Source organism: Zosterops lateralis (genome assembly GCF_965231275.1).
Source record: "Zosterops lateralis genome assembly, chromosome: 21".
Taxonomy (NCBI): domain Eukaryota; kingdom Metazoa; phylum Chordata; class Aves; order Passeriformes; family Zosteropidae; genus Zosterops; species Zosterops lateralis.
The window spans coordinates 6,056,088-6,083,136 of record NC_139781.1 but is presented as its reverse complement, the minus strand read 5'-3'; the positions used below and the strand labels follow the sequence as shown (position 1 = coordinate 6,083,136).

The 27,049-nt window shown below is 53.4% G+C and overlaps 2 protein-coding genes across 3 annotated transcripts in view; one reads left to right on the top strand and one right to left on the bottom strand.

Moving 5' to 3' along the window:
• DKC1 (dyskerin pseudouridine synthase 1) overlaps window positions 1-8,724 on the top strand; it is a 10,463-nt gene extending 1,739 nt beyond the window's left edge. The window contains exons 5-15 of the mRNA XM_083876456.1: window positions 1-185; window positions 643-707; window positions 1,265-1,391; window positions 1,749-1,879; window positions 2,844-2,987; window positions 3,396-3,516; window positions 4,224-4,342; window positions 5,353-5,456; window positions 5,875-5,941; window positions 6,557-6,715; window positions 7,039-8,724. Of these exons, the coding sequence (XP_083732582.1) occupies window positions 1-185; window positions 643-707; window positions 1,265-1,391; window positions 1,749-1,879; window positions 2,844-2,987; window positions 3,396-3,516; window positions 4,224-4,342; window positions 5,353-5,456; window positions 5,875-5,941; window positions 6,557-6,715; window positions 7,039-7,110 (1,294 nt within the window). The 3' untranslated portion in view covers window positions 7,111-8,724. The remainder of the gene's footprint in view (window positions 186-642; window positions 708-1,264; window positions 1,392-1,748; window positions 1,880-2,843; window positions 2,988-3,395; window positions 3,517-4,223; window positions 4,343-5,352; window positions 5,457-5,874; window positions 5,942-6,556; window positions 6,716-7,038) is intronic.
• Window positions 8,570-27,049, bottom strand: MPP1 (MAGUK p55 scaffold protein 1). Of its 2 annotated transcripts, none has more exons than XM_083876458.1 (12): window positions 26,925-27,049; window positions 20,541-20,684; window positions 20,129-20,207; window positions 19,053-19,138; window positions 17,879-17,947; window positions 14,860-15,056; window positions 14,488-14,594; window positions 13,566-13,646; window positions 12,873-12,953; window positions 12,299-12,501; window positions 11,850-11,924; window positions 8,570-9,862 (listed from the first exon to the last, which is right to left on the bottom strand). In XM_083876458.1, the coding sequence occupies exons 1-12, from the start codon at window positions 27,030-27,032 to the stop codon at window positions 9,686-9,688; spliced, it is 1,407 nt and encodes a 468-aa protein (XP_083732584.1). In that variant the 5' UTR covers window positions 27,033-27,049; the 3' UTR covers window positions 8,570-9,685. The 2 variants fall into 2 exon arrangements, with proteins under 2 accessions (XP_083732584.1, XP_083732585.1); XM_083876459.1 differs by lacking the exon at window positions 26,925-27,049 and adding an exon at window positions 24,617-24,723.

The window sequence follows — 27,049 nt, the reverse complement described above, 5'->3', positions numbered from 1 at the left end:
GTCTGGCTTTATTAACTTGGACAAACCCTCCAATCCGTCCTCCCACGAGGTGGTTGCGTGGATCCGGCGCATCCTGCGGGTGGAGAAGACGGGGCACAGTGGCACCCTGGACCCCAAGGTGACTGGGTGCCTCATTGTGTGCATCGAGAGGGCCACACGCCTGGTCAAATCCCAGCAGAGTGCAGGTTGGTTCAGTGCTCAGGGCTGTTGGCAGCGCCTGGGGATGTGTGAAGTCCTTGTGGAGACAAAATGGAGATTTCTAAAACTTGAAAAGACCAATCTTACTGTTCAGTGCCTTGATTTTAAGAGTTGCATGTTATTCCAAGCCACTAGGGGCACATGTTGTCTCAGGTGATTTTTTTTCTTTGCTGCTCTGGTGCTTGGGTTGTTACAAGTCAGTGAAAACACCTCTGACATGGTTTTATGCATTAGTTGAACTTACTGCCTCAGTTTCTACCAGTCCAAAGAAATGAATGTAGCTTAGATTTATTTCCCTGGAAGAATAACCAACTCTGTAATAAACCCTAGAAGAGGTGGTAGGATTTCAGGGCTCTGGGGACATGTGCCTATGAAGCAGGATGGACCTTGAGGTCAACATCAAACGCAAGCGGCCACTCCTGACTGCTCTTGTCATTCTTTCAGGCAAAGAGTATGTGGGAATTGTTCGGCTGCACAATGCCATTGAAAGTGAGGCTCAGCTGGCCAGGGTAAGTCTGACGTGCTCTTAGCCACGCTGGCATTTGGCACGCAGAGTGCTGGGCACTGGTGGGAGATGAGGGGCCAGGAGTGGAGCTCAGGTGTGCTGTGTGTGAGGTGATGACACAGTTTATCCATTCTCTGAGTGCAGTGGAGCTGCCCTCCTGCAGCACCCCAGCTCCTGTTCTAGGCTCTGGGTGCTGTGCAGCCTCCAGACATCCTGCAGTGTCCCAGTGTCCTGCTGGGGGCTGCTGTGGTGTGTGGCTGGCTGCCTGCAGGAGGGGAGCAGCTGGCAGGGTTGGAGCCCCTCTTTGGGGGGCTCCATCCTCACTGAGACGAGAGATGATGTCTGATCACATGCTGCCATCTAATGGAAAAATCCTGGCCGTGCTCACTGGCATCTTGACCACATCACTGGCTTGGATTTGCTTTATTAAATATGGTATCACCAAATTAGGTTAAACCTTATGGTTTCTCACTCTTGAAAGTGGACACAATTGCTGCAGACCCCAAGGAGCTTCTGCATTAGGGCACAGGTGTAAACTCTTGCTTCTCCTTCCTCCTTCAGGCCATAGAGACTCTGACAGGTGCCCTGTTCCAGCGGCCACCCCTCATTGCTGCTGTCAAACGACAGCTGAGAGTCAGAACCATCTACGAGAGCAAGCTGGTGGAGTATGATCCTGAGAGAAGATTAGGTAAAACTGGGCTTTCCTGCCTTCTTCCTTTTAAAACTGACAACTGATAAAATTTCCTGTGAAAAGGGCTGCTTTTGGCAGATGTCTTAAGACCTAAACCTTCCCGTTGTCCAGCAGTAACTGCTTCATGCATTCCTTTGGTGTGCTGGGAAGCAGATCCCATCTCTTTTTGTACTGCTGCACCCTTCACAGAAGAGCCAAATGATGTCAATTAGATGGCATTAGCTCTCAGGGCAAAGATGACCTTCATCTATCACCCCATGCTGATGGCTCTGGGAAGGGCTGGGCATACAGCTTCTCTTGTAGAATGTGATTTATTTTCTGCTTAAAAACTCCCTGTGCTGTCATGCCTTTCAGGTATCTTCTGGGTGAGCTGTGAAGCAGGCACATACATCAGAACCCTCTGTGTCCACCTGGGGCTGCTGCTGGGCGTGGGGGGCCAGATGCAGGAGCTCCGCAGAGTCCGCTCGGGCATCCTGGGAGAGATGGTACAGTGGCACCTCAAACTATACCCTGCCCACCTGAAATTGTCACAACTGCACAAGTTCCTTGGGACTGTGTGGATTTTACAGTGTTAGGAGGAGGTTTAGGCTCTGGGAGGAGTTTTGTGAGTAGCCCCCAGAGAGTGAGAGCTCTTGCTGTAGATGGTCTGTAACCAAAGTGTTGAGTTCAGTTCAGGATGCTGCTCCTGTTCTGGTAATTAAACTTTGGGACAGTGAGTGACTGGGAAGTGCATTGTGGTGGCTGAAAGTTTGTCTTATGTCACCTGTGTTTCTCAGCCTACAGACCCCAGTGTCCATGAGGTCAGGAGTGTGGAGTGACTGCTTGGAGTCAGCATAGCTCAGGAGTGTGGTGCATTGGAATGAGCCTGGGAGATGCAGTCTTGAGTGATCTTGGACACTTGTACAGTCTTTTCACTCTGGTCATAAACAGATCCTCCTGCTGGTCCAAACTCCAGAACTAATTTCTTCTTTTGCTAAGCAGCAGTATCAGTGCAAGTGCTTCCACACCCATCTGTGCTCTTAGCACAGCTGTAATCACTGGGTCATTTCTGAATTCCAGGTGTTGGGTGCTGAGAGCTGCCTCAGAATTTATTCCATGTCACAGATTGAAGAGCTGGTTAGTTTAGACTTCTGCTCACTAACTTTTGTCTAGGAGCCCCAGGAATTTCAGTTAGGTCATATTTTAAAGTTTCATGTGGGCAGACCTTAGATCGTAGATCCAAATGCTGTCTGAGATTGGGAAGGTCAAAGTCTGGTAGCTCAAGTCAGACTGACCTCAAGCTGTTGATGGAAAGTATTCCTCTTTTAAGTTGTGGTCTCATGCTTATGGTGGACAACTGGTTTTACTCCCTTTTTCAAACACTGTTTGCTGTTGGACTTCAGCTATTCTCTTGTGCATGTTTCAAGCTGGTGTCTGGTGGGAGAGTTTAGAAGGGTTTTCTCTTTGCAGGACAACATGGTGACCATGCACGACGTGCTGGACGCCCAGTGGCAGTATGACAACAACAAGGATGACAGCTACCTGCGGAGGGTCATCCTGCCCCTGGAGAAGCTGCTCACTTCACATAAGAGGCTCGTCATGAAAGACAGTGCAGTGAGTTCCTGAGGCAGTTCCAGGGGCCAGACAGAGATTGCAAAGTGTCCTCCTGACTTGTGCAGTGATAGAATACACGGGGGATCAGGAGCTGTGTGCTGTCCTGATGGTGACTTGTGTAGAACCTCATTTGGGCTGCTGCCAGAGCAGCACTAAGATGCAGGAGCCAGGAATTAAATGACAGAATACTGATGGTTGTGAGATCTGCCTCACCTGTTGTTTGCTGTGATAAGTGCTTTGCTTTCTCACTCCAAAGCTCCCAAGTTTTATGTAGTGGACAAAAATGAATAGTTACTTAGGGATGATATTGCTGGGATGGTAATGGCAGTGGGAAGCTGAAAATTAGAGACACTTCATGCTCTGATTCTTGTAATAGTTTCTAAGCCCTCCCATTGCCTACATTTTCAGGTTAATGCCATTTGCTATGGAGCCAAGATCATGCTGCCTGGTGTTCTGAGGTATGAGGATGGGATTGAGCTTAATCAGGAGATTGTTGTCATCACCACGAAAGGAGAAGCCATTTGCCTAGGTATGAAATGCCTCCTTCTTGTGTCCAGATAATTGCAGAAATAACACTGTGTGGCAGTAAAGGCACCACAAATTAGTTCCTGTGTGCAAAAGGTTTAATTAGTGCTTCCTGATAGGGAATGTGGGCCCAAGGCAGCTGGTTTTGGGCAGGTTGTTAAGAAGCAGTGGCTGCATCAGTCCTGGCAAGGTGTGAGGGGTTCAGCAGCTGTGTGATGCTCAGGTGTGCTGTGTGTGAGGTGATGACACAGTTTATCCATTCTCTGAGTGCAGTGGAGCTGCCCTCCTGCAGCACCCCAGCTCCTGTTCTAGGCTCTGGGTGCTGTGCAGCCTCCAGACATCCTGCAGTGTCCCAGTGTCCTACTGGGGGCTGCTGTGGTGTGTGGCTGGCTGCCTGCAGGAGGGGAGCAGCTGGCAGGGTTGGAGCCCCTCTTTGGGGGGCTCCATCCTCACTGGGACGAGGGATGATGTCTGATGACATTCTGCCACCAGGCACATCACACCTCCTGGTAGATCAGGGCAAAGGGATTCCAGCAACTGCCAGTTTGACTTAAAGGGTGCCCAGTTCTAACCAGGGTCCTCAGAGAAGCTGTGTGGCAGTCAGTGAGTCCTTGGGGTGACACTGGTGGGGGGTGTTGGTTGTCTTTGTGCTGACAGAGGCACAACAGGCTGCTCTTTAAGAGTTACTGACCTCCATGCCTGCTTCTGCAGCCATTGCCTTGATGACCACAGCAGTCATTTCTACGTGTGACCATGGCATCGTGGCAAAGATCAAGAGAGTGATCATGGAGAGAGACACATATCCCAGGAAATGGGGGCTGGGTCCCAAGGTGAGTGCTGCTGTGGGCATGGGATCACTCCCAGAGCTGTGGTGGGAGCCCAGCTGCTGGGATGTGGGACTCTGGGAGTCTTGGGCAGAGCAGCTGCCTGTATCTTCTTCAGGGCCTTGCTGTAATTCTGCTGTGGTCTCCTGGAGCTATGATGGTGGCAATTCCCAGTGCCAGGGCTGTGGCAGCCCAGTGCTGGTGGGAGTGAGGCTTTCCCTCCCAAAAGAGCCTGGGGGCCACCAGGCTGCTCTGTTCAGGCATGGGCTCCTCAGATCTGTACAGCACCAGCCCTCCTCTGGTAAAGAGCCAAATGATGTGAAGTGGATGGCATTAGCACTCTGTGCAAAGATGACCTTCATCCATCACCCCATGCTGATGGCTCTGGAGGGGCTGGGCAGGAGCTTCTTTTCCTTCTGGTGCAACACTGCTAAAATGCACACTGTGAGACACTAAACTGTGCCTGAAGGACAGGAGCAGTGGGAACACACAGTGTTGGGTTCGTCTTCCACCTCAGGGCATGTGGTAGTAGCTTAACAGCAGCCAGGCTGGCCTGATGCAGGTTGGACTCAAAACTCAGTGTCAGGTTCCTGTGGTTCAGGTGAAAGCTTTGGGGCTGCCTATACATCCGTCTCACAGCAAAGGTGGGATAATGCAGGACAGTTCAGGCATTCTGGAGTCCTTTAAACAAGTGGTCCAGCTCAAATGCTGCAGGTCATTAAGCTGGAATAACCCAGTCAAAGATCCAGACTCCATGATGTGCAGTTGTATTACTGTTGCTGTGACTCCCCCATCAAATTAGCCGTTATTTACTGATAAAGATGCCTCTTGTCTGAGATTAAGGCTTCCGTGCAGGGGATGTTTTTGTCTCATTTGTTTTAAGGTCATTGGAACAGTGGTAAATAGATAATGCTGTAGTTGTTGGCTTGGCTTGTTGCTGGGTTCCCTCCTCTTAGCTTGAGGGAGGATCTTTCCTACCTGGAGCTGCAGTTTGACTTGTTGCACTTTGCTTTCAGGCCAGTCAGAAGAAGATGATGATCCAGAAGGGTCTGCTGGACAAGCATGGAAAGCCCAATGAGAGCACACCAGAGTCCTGGAAGAAGGAATATGTGGATTACAGGTGGGTTCTGGGTGTGTGGCTCCCACAGGGTTGTTCAGAGGGGAAGCTCTGTGCAGCAGGGGCTGGGCTGGATGCTGCTGTTTGTGCATAGATCGTGTTAGGCTTGGCTCAAGCCTGTCTGGAACTGTGGGATGCAGTTGCATTTCTTGGGCAGTGTTGGAAGAAAAGGCCCTGTGCAGACAGTTATCCCTTTTTAGCCTGCTGTGGTTTTAGAGGGAGTCAGTCTGCTAAAGTAAACGGGGGAGGCTGTGCTGTTGCCCTGCCCAGGCCCTGGTGCAGGCTGCAGGTCTCCCCCACACCCACTGCCCCAGGCAGCTCCTGGGATGGCTGACAGATCCTCTTGGACAGGGATTTGTACCACCCCACAGCAGCATCAGGCAGCGACTGTCCTGTGCAGCCTTGGGATCTTTTCTTTCAGGGATACTTCCAGGAAAGAAGCAGCTGCTGATCACCAAGTTGTTTCAGAGGTGGACAGGGCTGCAAAAGTGAGTATTGCCAGTGCTCTCTGGCTCTTACTTTATGCTCCTGTTATTCCCATTATCTGCACATACCTTGCCACCTGCATTTTGGTCCAATGATGATTTTCAGTCCAGGGTCTTCCATGCCCTTTGTTAAGGCACAAGGTCAGTGCCCATTCACAGTTCCTTGCCTGGGACTCCAGCAATTTCCCACCACCCAGGGCACAATTTGCAGCTCAAACACCAAGCTACTGGCCCTGTCCGTATTCTTTGACACAGCACAAGAAAATACATTTTATGGAGCCACAACAGAGATTTGTTGTGCCAGAGAACCTTTTTGGAGACTACAGAGAGCTACAGAAATGTCCATGCAAGAGTTGCCCCTAAAATTCCCTAACTCAGGGCTTTTGCATGCCCTTGGAAAGGTGCAGCAATGCTTTAAACTAATAGTTGGGATACAAGAACACTGAAAAATACAAGGGGCAATTGTGGCAGACGGAAATCCAAGACAGTGTATGCTGGAGAGTCTGCAAGTCACTCCATTGTTAAATGTATTTGTATTCAATCAGGCAATCAGTTTTTCCCCTCACCTGAGCTCTATTGGAAGGTGTTTGTGTGTCTGATAATGTGTTCCCCCAACAGAGAAAGCGAGACTCAGAGAGTGAAAACGAGGAAGCTGTGACCCCACCGTCCCCTGCCACCCCACCACCAGAGGAGCTGAGCAGAAAGGAAAAGAAAAAGAGGAAGAAAGAGAAGAAAGCCAGAGAGGCAGCTGAGAGTGGAGGAGAACAAATAGAGAGGGTATGTAATTGGGTACTGCTGTGGTATGGTCCAGACAGGGTAGGAATTGCTGTCTGTCCCTAATTACCTCCAGGATTAATGCAGTGTGTGCCCACAGAGTGCCAGGCTTTCCACAGCAGAGGAGGATGTATTAGAGGTGCATTTTAAACTGAACTGGTGGTGGGAGATAGGACAGTTGGTGGGTTCCTGCCAGGTCACCTCTGTGCTCTGGTGCCCTGTCAGGGGTCCCCGTGGGGAGTCTGCACTGCTTCTGGGGTGGAGCTGTTCCTCCTGAAATGAGATTCCTTTTTGATGGCTTCCTGACCTTCCCAACCTCTCCACAGACCAGTGAGACCAGCAGCAGCAGCAAGAAGAAGAAGAAGAAACACAAGGAGGTAGAAGAGAGCTCAGAGTAAACAACTGAGTCCAAAGCAGGCAACCTCATCAGTAAGGAGGAAAGAGTTTTAGGCCTTGAGAAGAGGAGGACTGGCTGCATGGCAGAGGAGCCAGCAAGTTCCAAGTTCTTTTCTGCTGTTTATATGAGTGAATGGGTGTTTGCCCTGCTCAGGTGCCCCTCTTCATCCTGTTTTAAGGGTTGCCAGAGGAGCAGGGTCCTCACTGTCCCTGCACTGGATTGATATCTCTAAAGCTGAGCACCATGACACCAACAGAAGTGGTATCTTCAGGGAAACTGTAGCTTCTGGCTCTTCCTTGGTCTCTGTTTTCACCTAGAGAGGGTGGAATAATCTTTCCCCTCATGTACTGCCTCTTTCTTCCTTTCCTCCCAAGGCTGAAGCTGTTACCTGACAGTTAAAGGATGTGTTGCTGCCTGGAGGAGTGGCATTGTCACAGCCCATGTGAATGGGTTTGCATGGGGACAGCCAGATCAGTTTTCTGAAGGTCTGTGTTTTGTTTTAACCTGGCCACATGCTTGGCTTGACCTTCAGTTAAATGAGAATAGTCCACCCAGATTATTTTTCACTCCTTTTTTTACCTTTATCATGAAAGGATTAGAAAATTCAATTCCTCCTTTTTGCTTATGGCACAAGGACATGCTTGTTCATTGTGTGCTGATTCCTCAGCCCAGTTGCCTCAGTGACCTGGGCAGTGTCCCTTTTGCTGGTTCTTTGCTTTTCTCTACCCATTTGTTGGACTGCAAAGCTTTTGGTTGCCTTGCCTGGTTCTGATGCCCAATGGGCTCTGAAGGCTGGAGGTGACCAACCAACATGTTCTTCATGCTGCTGGGACTGGAGTCCTCCTGAGGAAAAGCTTTGTCAGAGGCAGCTCTGCCAAGGGCCATTGGCTGTGGGCTTGAACGGTTTCAGATAAATTTGTTGCTAACCTATCAGGAATGATTTGCTGGGGAAGGTGGTCTCTCCTCTGTCACAGGGGTAGTGCTGAGCCAGAATTCAGCTCCTTTTAAGGAGGAAAGACACCAGGCTGCTTGTTCTGAGTTTCATCCCTGCAGAGATTCTGTTAACTGTTGGTTTAACCTTGTGCATTGCTTTAGTCTTAACAGTCTGTCCTCCCCTCCAGTGCTGGAGGTGCAGGCAGTGGGGACAGCAGCTGGTGGGTGTTACAACCTGAGCAAGAAAAAAGAAAAAGGTCCATTTTTATTTACTCTTTTTTTACAAAAAAGAAATAAAACTTCTGGTTTTGAACAAGTGATTTTTCTTGCTCCTTTGGCTCCTCCTGTAAGGTCAGTGGCATTAATGGGGCAGGGGGACAGATTTTACGACGTGCTCAGCCTCTGCTCCTCTCCTGAAGAAGCTGCTGGAGCAGAGAAATGGTCATGTTGATGAGGACCATCACTAGAAGGGCCTTTTCCATTGCTGTGTCAGTGCCCAGCCTGAGAGGTAAAACACCAGCCATGGCAATGTTTCAGCACACATTTATTGCTGCTCATTGTTTCCCTGCAGTGGATCAGAACGAAGGTCCCTATTGCACATAGATTTTTATTTTTGGCATCCTTAAAAAAAAAAAATTGCACAAGACTTTTTAACCAAGTTCCCCTTGCCCCTGTAGCTGACTGAACACAAATGAGATTTTTTTTCACCTACGTGGTGGATGTGGTGATACTTCCCAGACATGGTGGTGTAGGGGTTGTGAGTCAGTACAAACCCCAGGGTGAGCATGGCTTTTACATTTGCATACAGTGTGAGAGACACCCTAGACTGGAAAACATGCCTTGGATGATCTTTGTAGACACTTTCCTACTGCATGCAACAGATAGTTGTGGCTGGATGTAATTTACCCACTGAAGAGTCCCTCTGGGGTTTGGTCTGTGGGACTGGCTCAGCTGCTGCCCAGTTTCTCTGGCCAGGCAGTAACAATCCAAGCTGCACGGTGAGAATTCCAATACAGTTGAGTTTTTACACCTATGGCTGCACAGGGTGAATGAGAAAACTCCAACCTGGGAGCATGGGGTGAGGCCTGCCTGGGGGTGCTCCATGCCACGTTCATCATCTTCCCCATTTGTGAGAGGAAACCCTTGGATGGAGGAGCTCTGGTGTTGTCTGGGAGAAGCCCCCTAAGACACGGGCTTCCTTAAAGCCTCATGGACACTGGGAAGGGTTTGAGTTGTGTGCATTCCTGCCATCTCAGGAGACATCTGCCTGGAAAAACCCCCGTTCTGCCACTTCCCTTGGGACTGACTGCTGCAGGTAAGATCAGCTGGGTGCTACAGCAGGACTGTGCTTTCCCTGGCCCGGGGAGGGCAGGGAGCTGTGCTCTGAGTTAACCTGGGCTCTGCTGTAGCCACTGCCCTGCCCTGCAGTGCCACAGGAGCTGTCTGTCCCCCAGGCAGCCTCTGTCCTGTGTTTGTTCCGCCAGGAGGAGCTGTGGGCACCCTGTGAGTGTGTGTGAACCAAGACCATGTCCGTGGAGCAGCAGAGAAGGGGAGTTGTGCTGGGCTCTGTGGGGCAGGGGAAGCTGAGGAGGTGTTTCCCGGTGGCTGCAGGATGGTTGATGGGGAAGCAGCTGGGTGCCTTCTCAGTAGACCCAGGAGACAGGCACCCACTGTGGCGAGGTGCAGGCCTGCTCAAAGGCTTCCTGCAGCAGCTGGAGGCTCTCTTCCACGCCATTGTTGACCAGGGACAGGTCGAAGTAGTGTGCGTACCGGCTGCGGATGTTCTCCGAGTCCTTGCGCAGCTGCTGCAGAGCCTCCGACTGCAAGGGACAGGACAGTCAGGAGAGGAATTCACAGCACTCCCCAGCCAGGAAACACCCTCCCAACACCAAAACAGCTCCTGTAGTTGCAAAGTATCAAAGCACAGAGAATCTTTAGAGCTTGGTCTGATGGGCCAGGAGCTGTTGTGTGATCTCTGGGCCTTTGCTGGACTTCATTTGTCTTGGACTTTGTGGTGCTGGGAGCATCAGGTTACCTGCTAGAGTGAGGCCAGACCTGCTGGCTCTCATATTTACCTTTAAAATGCTCTGTGGCAGCTCCCAGGGAGAAAGGTCACAAGCAGCTCAGTGCTCTGGTGGGCATTGTCACCAGGCCTCAGGCTGGGTTGGAAGTGGGATTCCTGCAGGATGCTCCCCTCCCACTGGCTTTTGACTGGAACAGCACCAGATGGCAGAGCTTTACCAGCCTCTCCACTGGTTTTGGCTGGGTTTTAGTGCTGTACTTCTACAGTAAAAGCAAAGCTGCCTCCTCCCTCCTGCCAGTGTGGCTTGTTGGGGCATCCTGGGGGTGCATCCTCGGGCAGCTCTGCCCCTGGCAATGAGGTCCAGACCACTTCCAAATATTTCCCTAATGGAGCTTGAAAGACAAGGGAGGAGGGATAGCTTGGGGTGCACTGCTCACTGAGCTCTGCTCTGTGCAGATATTAACAGACCTGAATGGGTATTATTAGATTATATTAATAATCATAGCTATTATATAATTATATCTATTATCAACAGATGAAGTAGACCTAAAAATATATTGATAGACTAAATCAGGCCAGTCTTTATGTCCTTTTTTGTTAGACCATCTGGGTCTATAGCACAGTACTGAAACTTTTAGTGGTCAGCAATAAAACCGTATTAGATGGCACAGTATTATTTGTAATACCACACCCCTCTCAGGGCACAGCAGGCTTCTGTCTTTAGGGTATTCAGTTCAACACTGACAAACTTTAAATATAATTATTACCCCAGGGGAAAAAAAAAAATATGCCACCCCAAGATACTGCTTAGCTACCTTCATCTTGAAAGAGTTACTGAAAATATTCATCTATTCTTATACAATTAATTTTTCCTATGTTGTGGATGAAGGCAGCAGCTGCTGGGGGTGGAGAGGGGAGGGAGGGCAAGCAGCAGTTTCTGCTCATGTGAGCTCTGCGGGGTCACATTAACTCTGCCGCATCCCTCCTCAGAGTGAGCCGAGCTGCAGGGTTATATTTAGTGCCTGGCAGCCCTGCCCACTGCAGCAGGATGTGACTCCTCTCTGGATAGAGGCAGCGGTGGGTGACAGAGTGGCCCTTTCTGTTCTGTCCCCTTCCCCCCTCCCCAGCCTGCTCCATCAGGCAGTTAATGTTCCTCTAAATACCTGCACAACACTTGCTCTGAAGGCTGCATAAATATCCTCTCCAAAAGCTATCTGTAGCTTAAGCTTTACAAACGCAAATTTAATAGGTTGGAAGAGGTGGCCTTGTTGCCATTGAATCCAGGAGCACAGCTCTGGGTTTTCTTGCTGGCCTCTCTTCCTGCCAGGCTGGGGTGTGTAGGGCAGGGTAGGCAGCATCCCTGCACCCAGGGGGCTTCTTGGGCAGTGACAGCCTGTGGCTGCCAGCCTGATGCTTGGCGCTGAATGAGTTAACTGCGCTATCAGTGCTGCTTTCATCCTCACGTTAAAGGGATCAGCATCCTAATGAGGCAAAGAATGAAAGGAGCAGTTGTTTGTATGTCTATTTGCATAGCTGATGGCAGGATAAATGGTCCTGCCCCGGCTGTGCTCCCCACCGTGATTATGCTGCTGGGATGAGGGCTGCTGAGTTTACAGCTGCAGGAATTGGCAGTTCCTGTTCTCAGGTCTGGGCTGAGTTTTGGATCACCAAAAGCTAAGCAGACAGGACTGTGCTGATGGGGAGCCCTGGGCTGCTGCAGCAGGTGCTGCCATGGACCAAGAAGCCCAGGCAGAGGGGACAGGAGGGGACACCCTGCCACTCACCTCCTCTGCCTTGTCTGTGGGGGCGATGAAGACTATGAACGGGGAGAGCTCGGCCGTGCGGACGATCTTGAGGGTCTGTGGAGAGAGGGGTGCAGTTACCAGAGTGAGCCCTTCCCCAGGCTGGGAGCAAGAACAGCTGCCATGCTGCCTGTGATGCAGTAGGGGCTAAAAGGGGACATCCCTCTTTGGGGACACGAGCTCACTGGACTCCTGGAAAAGGGTCCCTGCAACCCACTCCCACAGCAGCCTGGCCATGGCCTTGGTGACACAGCCAGGTGTGTGCTGTGACAGGGACACTTCACTGTACCCATGTCTTGGGAATGGAAATGCCACCCCAGGGCTTGCTGATTTTTCCCTTTGGGAAGAGAAGGCAAGGACAGTCACAGCCAGCACCCAGATAGTTCAATCTATGGCAGCCCCTGTCCCCCACACCTTCCCCTGCTCCCTACCTGGGGCTCGATGTCCAAAATAGCGACTTTGTCCTGCTGGTGGATCTTGTGCACTGTTTCAAACTTGGTGCCAAACATGTTTCCCTGGTAGCTTCCAAACTCCAAGAACTCATTGGCTGAGATGTCCCGGGTCATCTCCTCGGTGGAGACAAAGTAATAGTCCTTCCCATCCACCTCATTCTTCTTCTGGGGGCGTGTGGTGTCTGGGGAGGGGGAGAGAGGGTGAATGCTGGCCCCAGAAGGAGAGGGGAACAGAGTGGAGCAGGCATCAAGACTAAGCTGTTCTAATCCCGTTAACTGCTTCCTGCTTTGGATAAATAGGTACCTCAGCCAGCTGGGGACAAGCACTGGATGGAAAAGAGTGAGGTGCCTGTGTGAGGGTGGCAGCAGCCCTGCAGCCTCTGTGGGTAAAGGTAGGTCCATGTGGGACTGCAGGGAGGGAGGCCTTGCATGTGGGGACCTCTGATTTCAGGGGCTCGGTGGTGATGGAAGAACATCTCCCCACCTCCCACCTGCTGTCAGAAGGTCCTGGATCAAAGAGGTGAGAGGAAATGCAGCCTGTGCTGGTACTTACATGGAGGTGGGTACATGAACTTCTCTGGGTTGTTGCTGAGCAGAGCATTCTTGATGTGGCTACGGCCCACACCGCTGGCCCCTGGGGGGAGAGAGAGAGATGGACACTAGAGCTGGACTCAGAGCAGCCTGGTGGGAGATGCTGGGGCGCCTCCACAGCTCTGGGTCTGACAGAACGTGCAGAGCTTGGCCCGGGCCCTGCCCAAGATGTGCTTTCTGGGCTGGTCTGTGGTGTCTCCCAGCCCTGGAAGAGGCTCTTTGTGTCCTGGGGATGCTCATCTCCAGCCCCAGCTGGAGACAGGACTGCTGCCTGCAGAGCAACCAGCCTGGCTGGATTGGGTGGGCTGCCCATGTCTGTGGAGTCCCCCAAGTGCTTAGTCCCCACAGTGTGGGAGTGCTCGCTTTGGTGCAACCGCAGAGCTGCTTTTAATAGAGATTTTCCATTAAAATACTCAGGAGCTGCAAATGCCTGAATGAACTCTTCCCCAGCATTGCAGCACAGATGCCAGACTATGCACAATGCTGCATGGAGGGGGTCAGCCTATGGGATGACTGCTGCAGGCTGAAGAAATGCTGCCCAGACCTTATCAGGTCTTGAAGGGCTGTGCTGCCCCAGCCCCTGCATTGTCCTGGTTCCCCCTGGCTCCCAGCACACATCCCCTGAGGTGCAGAGGGTGTCTGGGACAGGACCTACCAATGAGCACCAGAGTCTTCCTCTTGAAGGCAGGCAGCCTCACCACCTCCTCATAGGAAACGACATCCAGCTGGTCAAAAACTGGGATGGAGGAGAAAGGAGACATGGAGGGGTCAGAGTTGGCTTGGCCACACCAACATAACCCATGTATGTGTGTCAGACCAAAGCCAGGGCAAATGGACAGGAGTGCTCAGGACTAGGCTGGGAACTCATCCACGTTTGGCAGCACCAACAGCAAGTAGAGGGGCAGAGTGGGTGCTGGGGAGCTGCCAAAGAAGTCAGGGCTGCTTTTGCTCAGGACAGTAGGACCTGGGGTGGAGGCAGCAGGATGCTGCAGGGAGCTTGCTGCTGGTGGACCTTTATATATCTAGGTGATTTATAGCCTTGTTTGCTGCTGGCTGGAGCTGCAGGCCGGGCCAGGAGCCAGCAGTCCCCAGGCACCAGCCTCTGCCAGCTCTTTGCTCAGTTTAGCATGGGGTGCTTGCATGGGTGGCTGAGGGGCAGCTCCCTGCCTCACCAGGGACAGGCCTTGGCAGCTGTGGGAGCAGTTCAGGCTGCTCCCTGACTGCACCACTGCCACTGCCTGCCCTGTGTTCAGCAGCCTAGGGGGGTTTGAGGCTGGGGAGCCTGAGCTCAGAGGGCCAGGACTGCAAGGGATTGTCACCAGAGGAGAGCACAGGAGCTCAGTGCTGAGCCAGCCCTGGCCTCGTGCTCTGCGTGGGGACACAGCTGTGGCCACATGAGGGACATGAAGACTGCAGAAGAGACTCCAAAAAAGCTGACAGCTGTGGGGTATCCTGAGACTCCACTGCTGACACAGCTGGGCTGTTTGTGTCCTCCCATGGAGGACAGACCCAGCCCTGGCCAGAGGCAGGGGCTGGCCAGGGCTGGGGATTGAGCCCACTGCCCTGCTCACACTTACTTGAGCTGTGCTTGGCCAGGTATTTATCTTTGCACTTCTTCTTCTTCCCAAAGGGGCTGCAGCTCGGGGATTCACTCTGGCTGGGCTGGGTGACGCTTGCCACACGCCTGCCAAGAGAGGAAGACACCAGCATGGCCCAGCTGTCACCCCAAGCCCTGGGACAGCAGCAGGATTGTCCCTTAGACATGCAAGAGAAACAGGTTGGCTGCTGGGACAGGCAAAGGCTCACTCTGGAGCACGTGAAGGGGACATTTTCCTCCTTGTCCCAGCAGTGACACTGGTGTTGCCCAACACAAACTCCTGATAGCACGTGGTCACAGCTCCCACCTCCACTCCCAGATCCAGCCCTTCTGGGCACATCCAGGGACCTACCACTCCTGCAGCTCTGGAGAAGGGATGAGTCCTGCTGACTCAGTGGAGGAGCCCTCCACCCGGCCCTGCCACCAGTTGCTGTCATCCTTGTTTATGATCTGAATCACATCACCAATCTGAAACTTCAGTCCTGCCTCCTTGCAGGGGATCAGGTTGTCTTTCTTGGGGTCGTAGTCAAACTGTGCCCTCATGAACATCTGCAGAAGAGAGAGCAGACCAGAGTGAGCATGGCCATGCAGGGTGGCTGAGTTTGGCCCCCACATTGCATTCCCAAGCAGTGACTGCAGAGATGGCTCCAGGCACAAAGCTCCTGTTCCTTTCCAGGCCCCACAAGGCTGTGTGAGGAGAAAAGAGATGCACAAAGCTTAGGGGGAAAGTCTTGGACATGGAATTGTAGTGAGATGTGCTGGTGAGTGGATGAGGGATGGAGTAGGACAGTATTTTGGCCTCATTGGGAGCTGGTGACAGGGCTGCTGCCTCTAGGCACACACACCCACAGGTGGTGTGCAAATCCTGCCATGGAGCCTCCCTGCAGTGCCCTGGGTGCTGCACAGTGCTGGTGAGTTCAGCCAGCCACAGCAGCAGTCCCACCAATGGGTGCACAACTGGGGTCTGCAGTGGAATGAGCACAGAGGTGACACTGTAACAGGGACCCCAGGGAAGGCCATGGCTCAATCTCAGCTGCTCTGTGCTGCCTTTCCCCACAGCTGGGCAATACCTGCATGGCGTCAGGCCTTTGGGGAGCCAAGGCTGCAGTGCTGTATCCATCCCTGCCTTGGTCTGTCCTGGTCCCTTTGGCATCAGCTACTCTCACAAAATTACAATTCATGCAACTGGAAATGAGCTCCTGCTATTGCTTCCCAGGCCACTGTGTACCCTCCTGAGTCTGGGGAAGCACTGGGGAGCAGGAAGGTGTGAGAAATTTGCTTTCTCTGTCCCTTCTGCTTGCTCAGCTGCTTGGGAGGGAGTCTACAGCACCCACTCCCAGCAGGACCCTGTCAGGACTAGAGTGGAGGCAAAGCCAGGCAGAGTGTGGAGGATTAGGAGTGAAAAGCAGAGTTTAGGGAATGCTGAGCATTAGCCTAGCTTAGTTACCCTAGAAACACAGCATGTAGCAAAGGGGAAAAGGGTGTCACATGCCTGTCCTTTCCTCAGATGTGATAGGCAGGGCTTGGAAACTCATCCTCGGTAGGGTAGACCATGCTGTCCTTGTTCCACATTAAAAACATTTCCCTCAGCTGTGCTGCTGGAGGCACAGAGCCATCAGGGCACAAACATGGTTCCCTTCCACTGCCAGAATAGACCATATGGATCAAGCTGTGACATGAGAGTGCTCACAAAAAAAAAATGAAATTAGGAGAAACAATAAGAGTGGAATCTCCTTTGAGGATGAGGACTGCTGCTTGCTTTGAAAGCACTCTCTGGCACCAGGAAGCTGATCACTCACACGAACACCAGGGATACACAGCAGGCACTGCCCAGGTATCTGCCCAGAGCTCTCTGCTCCTGCAGCACTGGTGTCCTGAGTCAGGACACTTTGGAAAGACCTCCCCTACACCAGTTAGGAGCTGGCATCACACAGCTCCACACATCACCCACAGCTGCACAGGGCTCTTTGCCTGCCTGCTGCCAGCCCCTCTCTGGGGCCAGACACTCAGCTGCTGAGCAGGCTCCAGCACGAAAAGTCCTGGTCTTTTAAAGTCAAAGGGCTGCAGGGAATTTGCTGGAGGGGGCCTCAAGAGCCTTGAATGCTCTGTGCTTCCTCTCCTTAGGACACTTCCATGCAGACCCACTCCAAGAGACACTTGGCCTCATGAGGCAGGGCAGGGGAAAATCAGGATCTCCACCATCCTGCCTGCCAGGCACTGAAATAAAGGTGATCACTGAAATAAAGGGGATCCAGGAGTGGAAACAGCCCACTCTTGGTGGTGGTACTGCAACAAACACAGACACAAGCAGCTGTGGCTGTGGGGAGCAGACAGCACCACTGCCCTGGGCACAGCAGGAAGGAGTACAACTGTTGGTGGGAAGGAGTTTGTCCCTGTGCCTTTCCCAGCCTCAGGTGAACCAGGAACTGCATTCTTTTCCTCTGGCACGGAGTTGGCCAACTGGAGGTGGCTGGGTCAGGACAGGGGGGCAGACTGACAGCAGGGAAGGACAGGCACGGGCCAGTGTTTAAAAAACATACATGCAAAGCTGGTTGAGCAGGACTGGGGTCAACATACACCAACACTTGCCACCACATTCAGAACTTCAGCTTTTCTGATAAAGAATGACATGTGTTCCCTCAGCCCATGCCAGCACCATCCAGCCCCCACCCTCTGCCTCTGAACTCCTCTCTCACTCCTGCCTGTCCATGACAGGGGGGCTGCACTGGGGTTGGCTCCTGCACGAAGACAAGACAGCAACCCACCTACCACGCCCTGAAGTCTTGGCAGAGGGCACAGCCCTCCCCACTATTCTATTTTCAGCCACAGCAGGACTTCAAAGGCAAAGCCACGCAGGTGTCACTCTCTGGTGACACAGCATGGCCCCCTCACCCTGGCAGTGACAGCAGGTGTAAGGATCTGCCTGCCTTCCCCACACTGCTCCCCTCCTCCCACACTGTGCATCCGCACCGATGTCACCTTAATTGGGGCTGGTGCACCCAGCACTGGTGACAGCAGGGACCACAGAGCGAGGGGCTGCCCCTGCCACAGACAGCTGTGGCTCTGAAGAGACCCTCACATGCTCCATGGTGTGCCCTTGCCACTGCTTTCCCATCCCCAAACAGCACCACTGGCTCAGACATCCCAGCCTCGTGTTCCTGCATGCACTTTGGGTAAATACACCCACACAGGCCCAACATATGGTTGTGTGCAGTGATGCAAGCACAGGACAGGTCTCTCCAGCAGCTCTGACAAGGTACCCACCCCCTTGCCCTGACACCCCTGGCTGAGCACAGCTCTCTCCCCAGCACTGGTTTGCTCTGGTCCCACCCTGCCCCAGCACTGCCCGTGGGTGCAGAGGCTGCACTTACCTGGAGAGCAGGGAGGCGGCTTTGCTGGTTGGGAATGACTTTTAATGAGACCATCCCCTTGGTTTCTTTCTAGTGAACAAAGGGGAGAAAGAAGAGTTGGAGGAGGTGGTGTCTGGAGGCAGCTCAACAGCAGCAACCTGTGCAGGGAGGTGCTGAGTGCCAGGACCTGCAAAGGCAGGACTCCAGGGTACCTCACTGTGGTGCTGGGGGACACTACAGCCTGGTCAGAAATAGCTGTGCTTGCCTTTGCCATACTTGTCCCATTCCCAGGGGGGGACACCAGCACCTCCACAAGGGTCTGGCTCTGGGCACTGCTGAGCACCACCAGAATGAACATGGAGACCTGCATCCTCTCTGCCCTGGCTGCCCCAGTGAGGAGCCTGGGAGGAGAGGCTGGTTCTTCCAGGTTCCCTCCATGTTGGCCCCTTGCTCTGGCCCTCCTGGTGACATTAGAGGCACAGCACTCTGTTGCCTGCCACAAGCCAGTGCACTGTTGCCTCACATGCACCACAACACCCACATGGTCCCATGGGACAACCACATGTGGAGGCTTGGAGGGGTCTCCTGGGCCAACCACTCTTCTCAGGAGGCAAAAGAAAGACAAGCTCCTCCTTGGTCCTGCTGCCTGGAGCAGGGACATCCTGTGGCACTTTGGCAAGGCCAAGCCTCCTGCTTAGGCTGCTGGTGGGGGTCCTCAGCAGCACCACCACCTCCCTCCAGCAAGGAGTCATATGCTGAGCACGGATCAGGGTCATCAATGTATGAACCCAAGGCAGGTCTGAGGCCCTGTCCAAAGCTGTTTCTGACAAGGACAGGACCACCATGACTTCAGCAGCAAGCAAATGCATGACATGCATGTGTGGCTCAGGTCTGCAGGAGCAACCAGCCCTGGGCTGGAGCTGCACTCCAGCCTTGGCAAGCAGAGGTGGTTTCCAAGCCCCACACAGCATCAGCACATGTCAGGGGCCCAGTCAACAGCCTCTGCTGCTGCTGCAGGAGGTCAGAAACAAGCAGCAAGCACAGACCCCACGGGGGCTGCATGCAGGATGATCACACTGCTGTATGTAGGCAGCTGTGTGCTGGCTCTGGAGGGTGGGAGGGGGTCAGTGCTCACAGCATGCAGGCCAAAGGGGGTCCTTCCCAGGGAACAGCCCTGACACACACAGATACCTACCAGCATCTTCTGCAGCTGGTCAACTGAGTGGTTGCTTGCACTCTGCCCATTGATTTCTATGATTTCATCACCCACGTGAAGGGAGCCTGCCAGCAATGTGAGAAACATGAAAATGCACAAAAGGAACAAGAGCTGCTCACCAAACCAAATTTACACAGCTCCATCAGCCTCCAGGGCCAGGACACTGCAGTGTTTGCCTGCCAGTGCTTCTGGAACCACACGTGCCATTGAAGCACATGGAAGGGAAGCATAAGGGGAATGAATTCTTCCCCCTACACCCAATACACACACCACGCCAGTCCCAAGGTCATCAGGCTGCTTTCCACTGTGTGGAAAGTGCTTTGGACTGGTCAAAGCACCTGCATCAGCATTTGAAACACAGCCCCAAGCACCTCACCTGAAGCCAATCACAATTTCTTTACAGGGCCCTTAACACAAGCATTCCTGACTTTGTGTGTTTTCAGTTTATATACCCAGGCAGATTACAGCCTCAGATATACTACTAGAAATCAGGCTCCACTAGTGTTATTGGAATGGCTCCTGCCTTATTTTGGCAGTGGTAAGAACAGACTTCCCACTTGGATCCAAGGCTGGAAAAGCAGCCTCTTCTAAGCAGAGAACATCTTGTATCCACGCCTCCTTGGCAAAACCCAAAACCAGAAAATAGCACCTATTTATTTCTTTTGGCACCTTCTTTTGGTATGCAGAGCCGATCTACAGGACGCCTGTCCCACCTGTGCACTTTAGGAATGGGAAGAGCTTCCCTCACTCCAGGGTATGATCCATCTCTTCTTACAGTGACCCCATCACGAGACAGATGATCTCCAGTTCCTCTTTGGGAGAGCCCTTCCCCCAAACTTTATTTATCACTAAAGCCTCCAGTGTTTTAACGTGACAACCATGCAGAGAGATCAGTGAGTCCCAAGTTCCTGACACACCCCTAGGGGAGGAACAGGCACAGATGTCCATGTCACAGAGGAAAGCCAGCAGTGCGGAGGACCTGCATTACTGCTGCATGGGAAGAAACCACCTGCAGACGTGCACCCCATGCACTGCTGCTACAAAGGCCTTGTTACCTTGTCTGTGAATCATGCCCCCATGGAAGATCCTGGCCACCATGCAGCTCTGCTTGTCATTTTGCTTCAGCGTGATTCCCTGGAAGACAGGAAAATCCATGACTGCTCTCTGCAGGGGAGAACTCTCCTGCCCTCACAAAGTCCTCTCCAGGCCCATGTCCACAGAGAGCTGTGCAGTGGCTGGGGGAAAGACCCTGCTAGGCCAACTCAGGCTGCTGCAGCTCCTCTTGGCACAAGCATCACCACCCTTTGTGGGGCTCACTTCGTGTCCCTGGGCAGAAGGCAGAGTCCAGCACCTCTTTCCCATGGCCGAGATCTCCAGTGATCCTGTTTCCCTCAATGCCAGCCTGCTGGCACATCTCAACCTGCCCCTCCAACCCCCATCCAGCTTTGGGGCCTGGCCAGTTCTCACCATGGGCTCCTCGGTGACCTTCTCAAACTGCACCAGGCGGATCTTGCGCACCTCGCGGCCGCCGCTGTGCGAGGGGCTGCCCAGGGTGGCTGAGCCGTTGGTGTAAATGTCCTCAGTCAGGGCGTGTGGGGACTGAGTCATGGCCTGTCGGGGCAAACAGACACCACGGTTTAGTGGCTCCATCTGGGAAGGCTGGATCCCTGCTCTGGGGCTGAGCTACTCAAATGTGTTTAGGTGCCTGTGGCGCAGGTGGAGCACAGGGGAGGAGAAGACACTAAGGGCAAGAAAAGAAAAGGAGCAGAAGAAGTTGAGCCTTGGAGATGTGGATGTGGGTTAAATCTGCAGTTTTTCAGCCTGGGAAACTCAGGAGGTAAGAAAACTTTGGAAAAGCTGCAGGTAGCAGAAGCCAAAAGAGTCCACAGCTGATCTTCTGAAGCAGAGTCACAAGCACTCCTTTGTGTGTCGCAGCAGCACTTGGCTCACACCCCAGGACATCTTCACCAAGTGAACAGAAGAATTTGGGACTCACCCCTGAGAACTGGAGCCAGGCTTTGTTCTTGCTCTGTTTGCTAGTTCAACATTTCCTGACCTACATCAGTGGGCAACTGACATGGTGCAGAGCCATGTACACAACATCCAGGCACTGAAGGCAGTGTGCTCCCAAGCCAGCCAGAAACACTCCATTCCCCTTCCCAGCTCCAGGTCCTTTCATGCTGGTTTGCACTGGGAAGCCAAGCACAGGCTTTCAGTCCTGAGGAAACCTCTGTTCTTGGATTCCAGCATGTGCTGTCACCACGGCTGATGGGGAGTGCTTGGGTTCCCACACAAAGACCTCCAAATCCATCTGCCTTGTGAGCTTCTCCCTCATAGCCCAAGAAAGCCTGACATAGCCCCATTAAATCCCTCAGACACACTGGGGAATGTCTCCACACAGCTCACAAATGTGCTTGTTTGTCCCCAAGTGCAGTGGACTTTTCTCAAGCCTCCCCTAAATAAGCGCTGGCCCAGCAAAACCCAGACCAGCTTTGATCTGCAGCCCCTGCCCACCCTGTTGACACAAATTCCCACACCAGCCCATGATGCAAAACAAACCCTCCTGACTGTCCCACTCCACACCAGACTCCTGCCTCTGCTGCCCCGTTTGCAGCCTCCCAGCAGTGCCTGAGCTGAGAGCCACAGCCAGCAAAGCTACAGGGATGCCCAGCAAGGTCCTCACCAGCTTCAGTCCTGCATCAGCAACATGGCCATGCCCAGACAGGCAGAGCCAAGACCTCTCCCCACCACAGCCTGACTTGTTAACTGAGCACCAGGCCCAGAAGCTCCATGCCGGGAGCTGGGAAATATCAGCCTGACCCCCTGCCCCAGCTTGTTCTCACCTACCCCAGACCGCTGGCCTGGAGCAGAGGAGAAGCTGCAGCCCCACACTGCCAGGTGGGGAGGCACATCTGGTCAGGCCAGGGGAAGGATCATGAAGAGCATCAGCTACTGGGCTGCAGCCATGGCACTAAACCACAATAATACAAGCTTTGGTAGGGATGTGCTGGAATGCTGCTGGCTGAGACAGTGATCCATCTCTGTGCAATGGCAGAAAGCAGGGAGGAAGCCAAAGAAAGGGGCAGCAGAGTCAGGACTAACAAGGATAGCAGGAAAGATAGCTGGCAGAGAGGGACAGAGGGACAGGCATGGCCACTGTCACAGCCCCCAGACAGGGCACTGGTGGGGCTGGGCCAGGGAGGGAAGGGCTCAGGGAGCTGTATGCCCATGATGCAGTGATTTATTTTTAAGCCAACTACTTCCAAAAGTGCCAACCAACCTCCTCCTCAAAAGGAGACCACATGGGCTCCAGCTGCCAATGGCTTAAACATGGAGAAGGCTGAATCCCAGCCCAGAACAGCACCCAGGCCACAGACTTGCAGGGTGGAAGGAAGAACAACTTACATCCAGCCTCCCCAGCCTGGCTTGCCAGCACTAGCAGGGCACGATGCTACCACACCATTTGCAGAGCAGAGGAACAGATCCAGCAGTGTGTGTGCCTAGAGCTGTCCCACAGCTCTCTGTCAGCTGTCCCCCTCTGCCAAACCAGCAGGTGCAAGGAGGAATAGGAGGACGAGGACCTTCTCCAGCCCAACCTGAGGCCAAAGTGCCCATGAGGTGGTTGGAGTCAGCACAGATCATACTTATCTTGGTCATGCCTTGGGAAGGAAGTGTTAGACCATGCAATTCCTGGCTTCAAACCTCTAGGCTCAGCAGAGCCCGATGACCCAGGACACAGCACAGTCTGCTCCAGGGACTGGGAGTTCCCATCCTCACCATCCCCATCAGCTGAGACTCCTGGCCCTGACCTTTGCTTTTTGCTGAGAGCTGGAGAAAACACCCAGCCCTCAATGCTGACACAGCACCAGTGTCACCCTGGTGACTCCTGGAGAACAAGGTCTGTCACCAGAGACTGGGATGGCCACCAGTCACTTGATGGCAACTCTGAATGCAGAAGGGTCCTCCAACACCAGAGCCATGCTGGGATGGTGTGGGCTTTTTTGCTGATGGCACTGGGCAGCCAGTGGATGGGGACAGGAAAATGCCTGGTTCACAAGGACAAGCAGGACCCTCGGGGTGGCAGATTCAGCCTTGATGGTGGCATCCAGAAACCAGAGATGTGTGTGGCTCTCATGCCCCATGCACATGAGCTGGCTGGCCAGATTGCCTTGCACTCTCCTGGCAGCTGTCACACTCTTGGCTGGCTTGGCCCAGTGTAGGCTGTGATCTCAAGAGCCTTTTGAGCCACGCTGGTGACGGGCCAGGCTCTGCTCCTTGTGCACTGCTCCACAGGAAACATCTGTGAGTGCTGCTGAGAGCCAGCTCGTGGCCACCAGCCACTGCCAGCTCTGCACAGCCCCGGGCTCTGTCACTGGGGCACACATGGGGTAACGAGCTTGGGGGTGAGCTGTGCAATAGGGGTGCTGGACAGCCCAGCAGCCCTTTGTGCCTTGCAGCTGGCTGACAAGGGTACAAATCCTCCTGCACAAATCCTGCTGCAGTGGCAATGCACACAAAAGCCACAAGCTCCATGGGTCAGAGGTGCCCCACAGCCCCCTGTCAGCATTTTCCTCAAGAGCTCAGACTTCTGCCCCACATCCAGGGGCAGGGAAGTGTTCCAATTCCTTGGGCAATGTTTACCAACAGGGAATGTGGCAAGGATCCCAGAACTTGGCATCCTGGCCCCTGGTGGGGTCAGCACTGTCTGCCAGGGGTGCTGCTGTGGCTGTGCTGGCTCCACCAGGCTGCACACCATGGGCAAATCAAACATTAACTGGGCAGCTTGTTTGCAGGAGGCTGAAGCAGCACTTGAGGAAAGCAGCACCACAGTGCAAAGGGCACATTCAGAGATTTGGTTCTTGGGCTCTCCTTGCTGCTCTAACCAAGAGACTTCAGTATCATGTAGCCTTGGAAAAAGAGGGCTGCCTGGTGAGTACATGGTGAACAGTACTCCTTGTTTTGCCAAACAGGCCCCCAAAGTACAGCAGCTTGGATGCAAGAAGGAACCAGATTTTTCTGGGATTGCCCTCTTGGCTGGCAGAAAAACATGCTCCTCTTGGCTGGCAGAAAAACATGCTCTTCTCACACTGTGAGGAGCAAAATCCCAGCTCTCTCCATGAACCATCACCCCTCACATTATAATCGACATGGGTGCATGCAGAGAGGTTGGGGTACTGCTTGGTGCAGAGACGTCCTGACCCAGCAATATCTCCTCCCACCCTCCAGTGCTTCCAGCCTTGCCTCCTTCCCCATCCAGGATCTGTCCACCTCAGTCTTGTACAGCTTAAAAAACACAGCAATACATAAAAAGAGCAAAGAAGCAAAAAATTGAATTTGGGAACTGCTTTAGGGCTGCTCCAGCATGCTGGGGAGCAACAGCCACATAGACATTTAGAAGTAATTCATTCTGCCAGGGGCTACTGACTTCTCAAGTCTGCCTGCACAGCCACAGGAACAATCTCACCTAAAACCCCTTCTAGCAATATGATTGAAATTTAAAAACAAGAATCAAACCAACGAACATTTATACCAAAAAGGATTACATTGCTAACACCGTGAAAAGGCCCAGCAACACCAACAGGTCTTTGTGGGAAGGAGAAAAGAGAAATAGGAAGGATACAAAATGGTCGTGTCAGCCAGAAGGTGCTGCCAGCTCTGTGTGCCCTCACAGTGACTCCAGACCACAGAGTGCTGCAATGGAGATGGGCCAGATTTTCAAGGGAGCGTAGTCAGTTTTGCTGAGGCACCACCTTCCCACCAGAAAAGGCTGATGCAGCCCTCCAGATGTGTTTGTGAAGCTGGTAACCTCCAAGGGACAGCCAGTGAAACCACAACACTGACAGAAGGAGGAGCTGCCCTGCCACTCCATCCCAGCTTCCGGAACAAGCCCTGCAAAACAGCTTTTTTCCTCTGCAGCTGTTACACACAGCAAAATACATTTCAGATCAAAAAGCTGGAACCAGCCCTCCCCACTTAATCAGTCAAAGCCAGAAGTTTAGCTAACCTTTCAACCAAGTTTTACCTGTGGTTGATCCTGGGGACTGTGGCCTCAGTCTGCTTTGGAGTTGCTGCCAGCTGAATGCTGAGAACTGCTGCCCAGAGGTGAGTGCAGTGTTCCCTCTGTACCCTCAAGATCAGGTCTCCCCAGAAGTACTCTCCTTTTCTCCACCAAACTCCCAAAGGTCAGTTCACTGCCCATTTTACAGCTGAGGAACTGAGTCACAGATGATAAAGGGACAAGCCCAAGGTCATCCTGCCAACCAGGTGCACAGCTGGAAATCAAGCCCACACCTTTTTGGTAAATCTGCACTTGTCAGTCAGGAGATATGGCAAAGATAGGCAGGCACGTGGTGAGGCTCAAGAGGAGAGGCCTGGGGTTGTTTCCTAGCAATGACATGGCTCCCACTTGCCATGACTGGCATGCCCTGCCACCACATAAGAGCACAGGACAGCATTTCCCAGCACGTGGCTCTGCCAGAGAAAATGAGGAAGAGAAACCTCCCAGTCACTCTGCTTGACTCCAGACCGACCAGGAGCAGCCAGGCAGACTCAGCACCCGCCCCAAGAAGGGACATTGCTGCTGGGCCATGTCCTGGTGTCACAGCACCATCTCTGCATGCCCGTGACACAGAGACAGGTATCTGTGACTGGCAAGCTCAGGACACTGTTGGAAGCCAGCCCTACAGAGCTCCTTTTAAAAGGCCTCATGCAGATCTCAGTTCACCATCTCTCCCTTTACCCCTACTGAAATAAATACACCTACAGGAAGCTGTAGGGCAGCTCCTACACTTTCCACGCTCTGCTGCTATTGGCAATTTATCTTTGCTCTGTCTGCAGCCAGGCAGGCTCTCTGCTTGGATCTGGCAGCCAGAGGGATGGGAGAGCTCCTCTCAGCAGCTGCCTGGTCCAGACACTTTGCTTTAATTGTTTTTTTCCTACTGTTTTTTTTTCAAAGCACCCCATCAGGGTTGAACCATGAAAAGCAGCTGAGCCACTGGTGTGAGATAGATCTGACAAGCCTCTTTTGCATGTTTATGTGTCCAACAAGATGGGCCAAGAACAGCACCTCAGCGAAATTTCCTCCCTGTTCTCTCTCAGAGGCTCCCCGCAGCTGCAAGGAAACCTTAGCCCAGGCACATTATGCCATGGCTTCACCAAGAATGCCTTTTCAACGCTGCAAATCCCTGCCGGGAGAAAAGCACCAGCTGTTTAACAGCGGCAAGCGCCGACCTTCTCCTGCCTGCACCCCAAACAACACTAAGCGAGGAAGGAGCCCACCCAGCAGCACCAAGAGGGCTGGGGCAGCTGCTCTCCTGTCGGAGCTGGGGTGCATGCGGCCATGGGCTCACTCCCTGTCCCGGGCAGCCGTCAGAAGGGCTGCCCGCATCCCCCTTCCCCGGGGAAGAGACCCCCACCCTCCTCCAGCCCATGCCCTGGACCTGGAGGTCACTCAGCAGCTCAATCAGCTCATGTATCAGGCAGTTCCAGCTCAGACCAGCTACAACTTTGCAGAAAAACAAGCACGATCTCTTCCGTGGCAAGATGCTGGAGCCTTCCTCCCCTGCACTCAGCTCCTTTTGCTCTGCGGGCTGTGCAGCCTGAGCATTCCCCGGCGGCATCCCGGGTCTCCAGCGAGCATCCCTGCCCCCGGGGCGCTGGGACCAGCACGGGGGGATGTGAAGGCAGGGTGTCTGTCTCTGGGACCCCGTTACCCCCCGCATGTACCGGATGGAGCGGGAGCCGTGCCGGGCCTGAGCCGGGCTCCGGGCGCGGGCTGAGGGCCCGAAGGAGAGCGGGGCCCGCCGGGGCCGGGGCCGGGAGCGGGGTCTGGGGGCGCACCGGGCCGCTCACCTCGGGCTTGGGCCGGTTCTGCAGGAGGTGCTCCAGGTAGAGGTCGGAGAGCGCCGTCCTCATGCTGCTGCTGCCGCCGCCGGCGCTGCGCCCGGACTTGAGGGTCATCCCGGCGGCAGCTGCGG

Bases quoted from the DNA above. Each gene is read 5' to 3' on its own strand.
- MPP1 (XM_083876458.1), bottom strand. From the start codon at position 27,032: ATGACCCTCAAGTCCGGGCGCAGCGCCGGCGGCGGCAGCAGCAGCATG. The intron at 20,685-26,924 runs GTGAGCGGCCCG...TTGCCCCGACAG, and splicing joins AGAACCGGCCCAAGCCCGAG to GCCATGACTCAGTCCCCACA. The intron at 17,948-19,052 runs GTAGGTATCTGT...TTTGTTCACTAG, and splicing joins ACCAGCTGCAGAAGATGCTG to AAAGAAACCAAGGGGATGGT.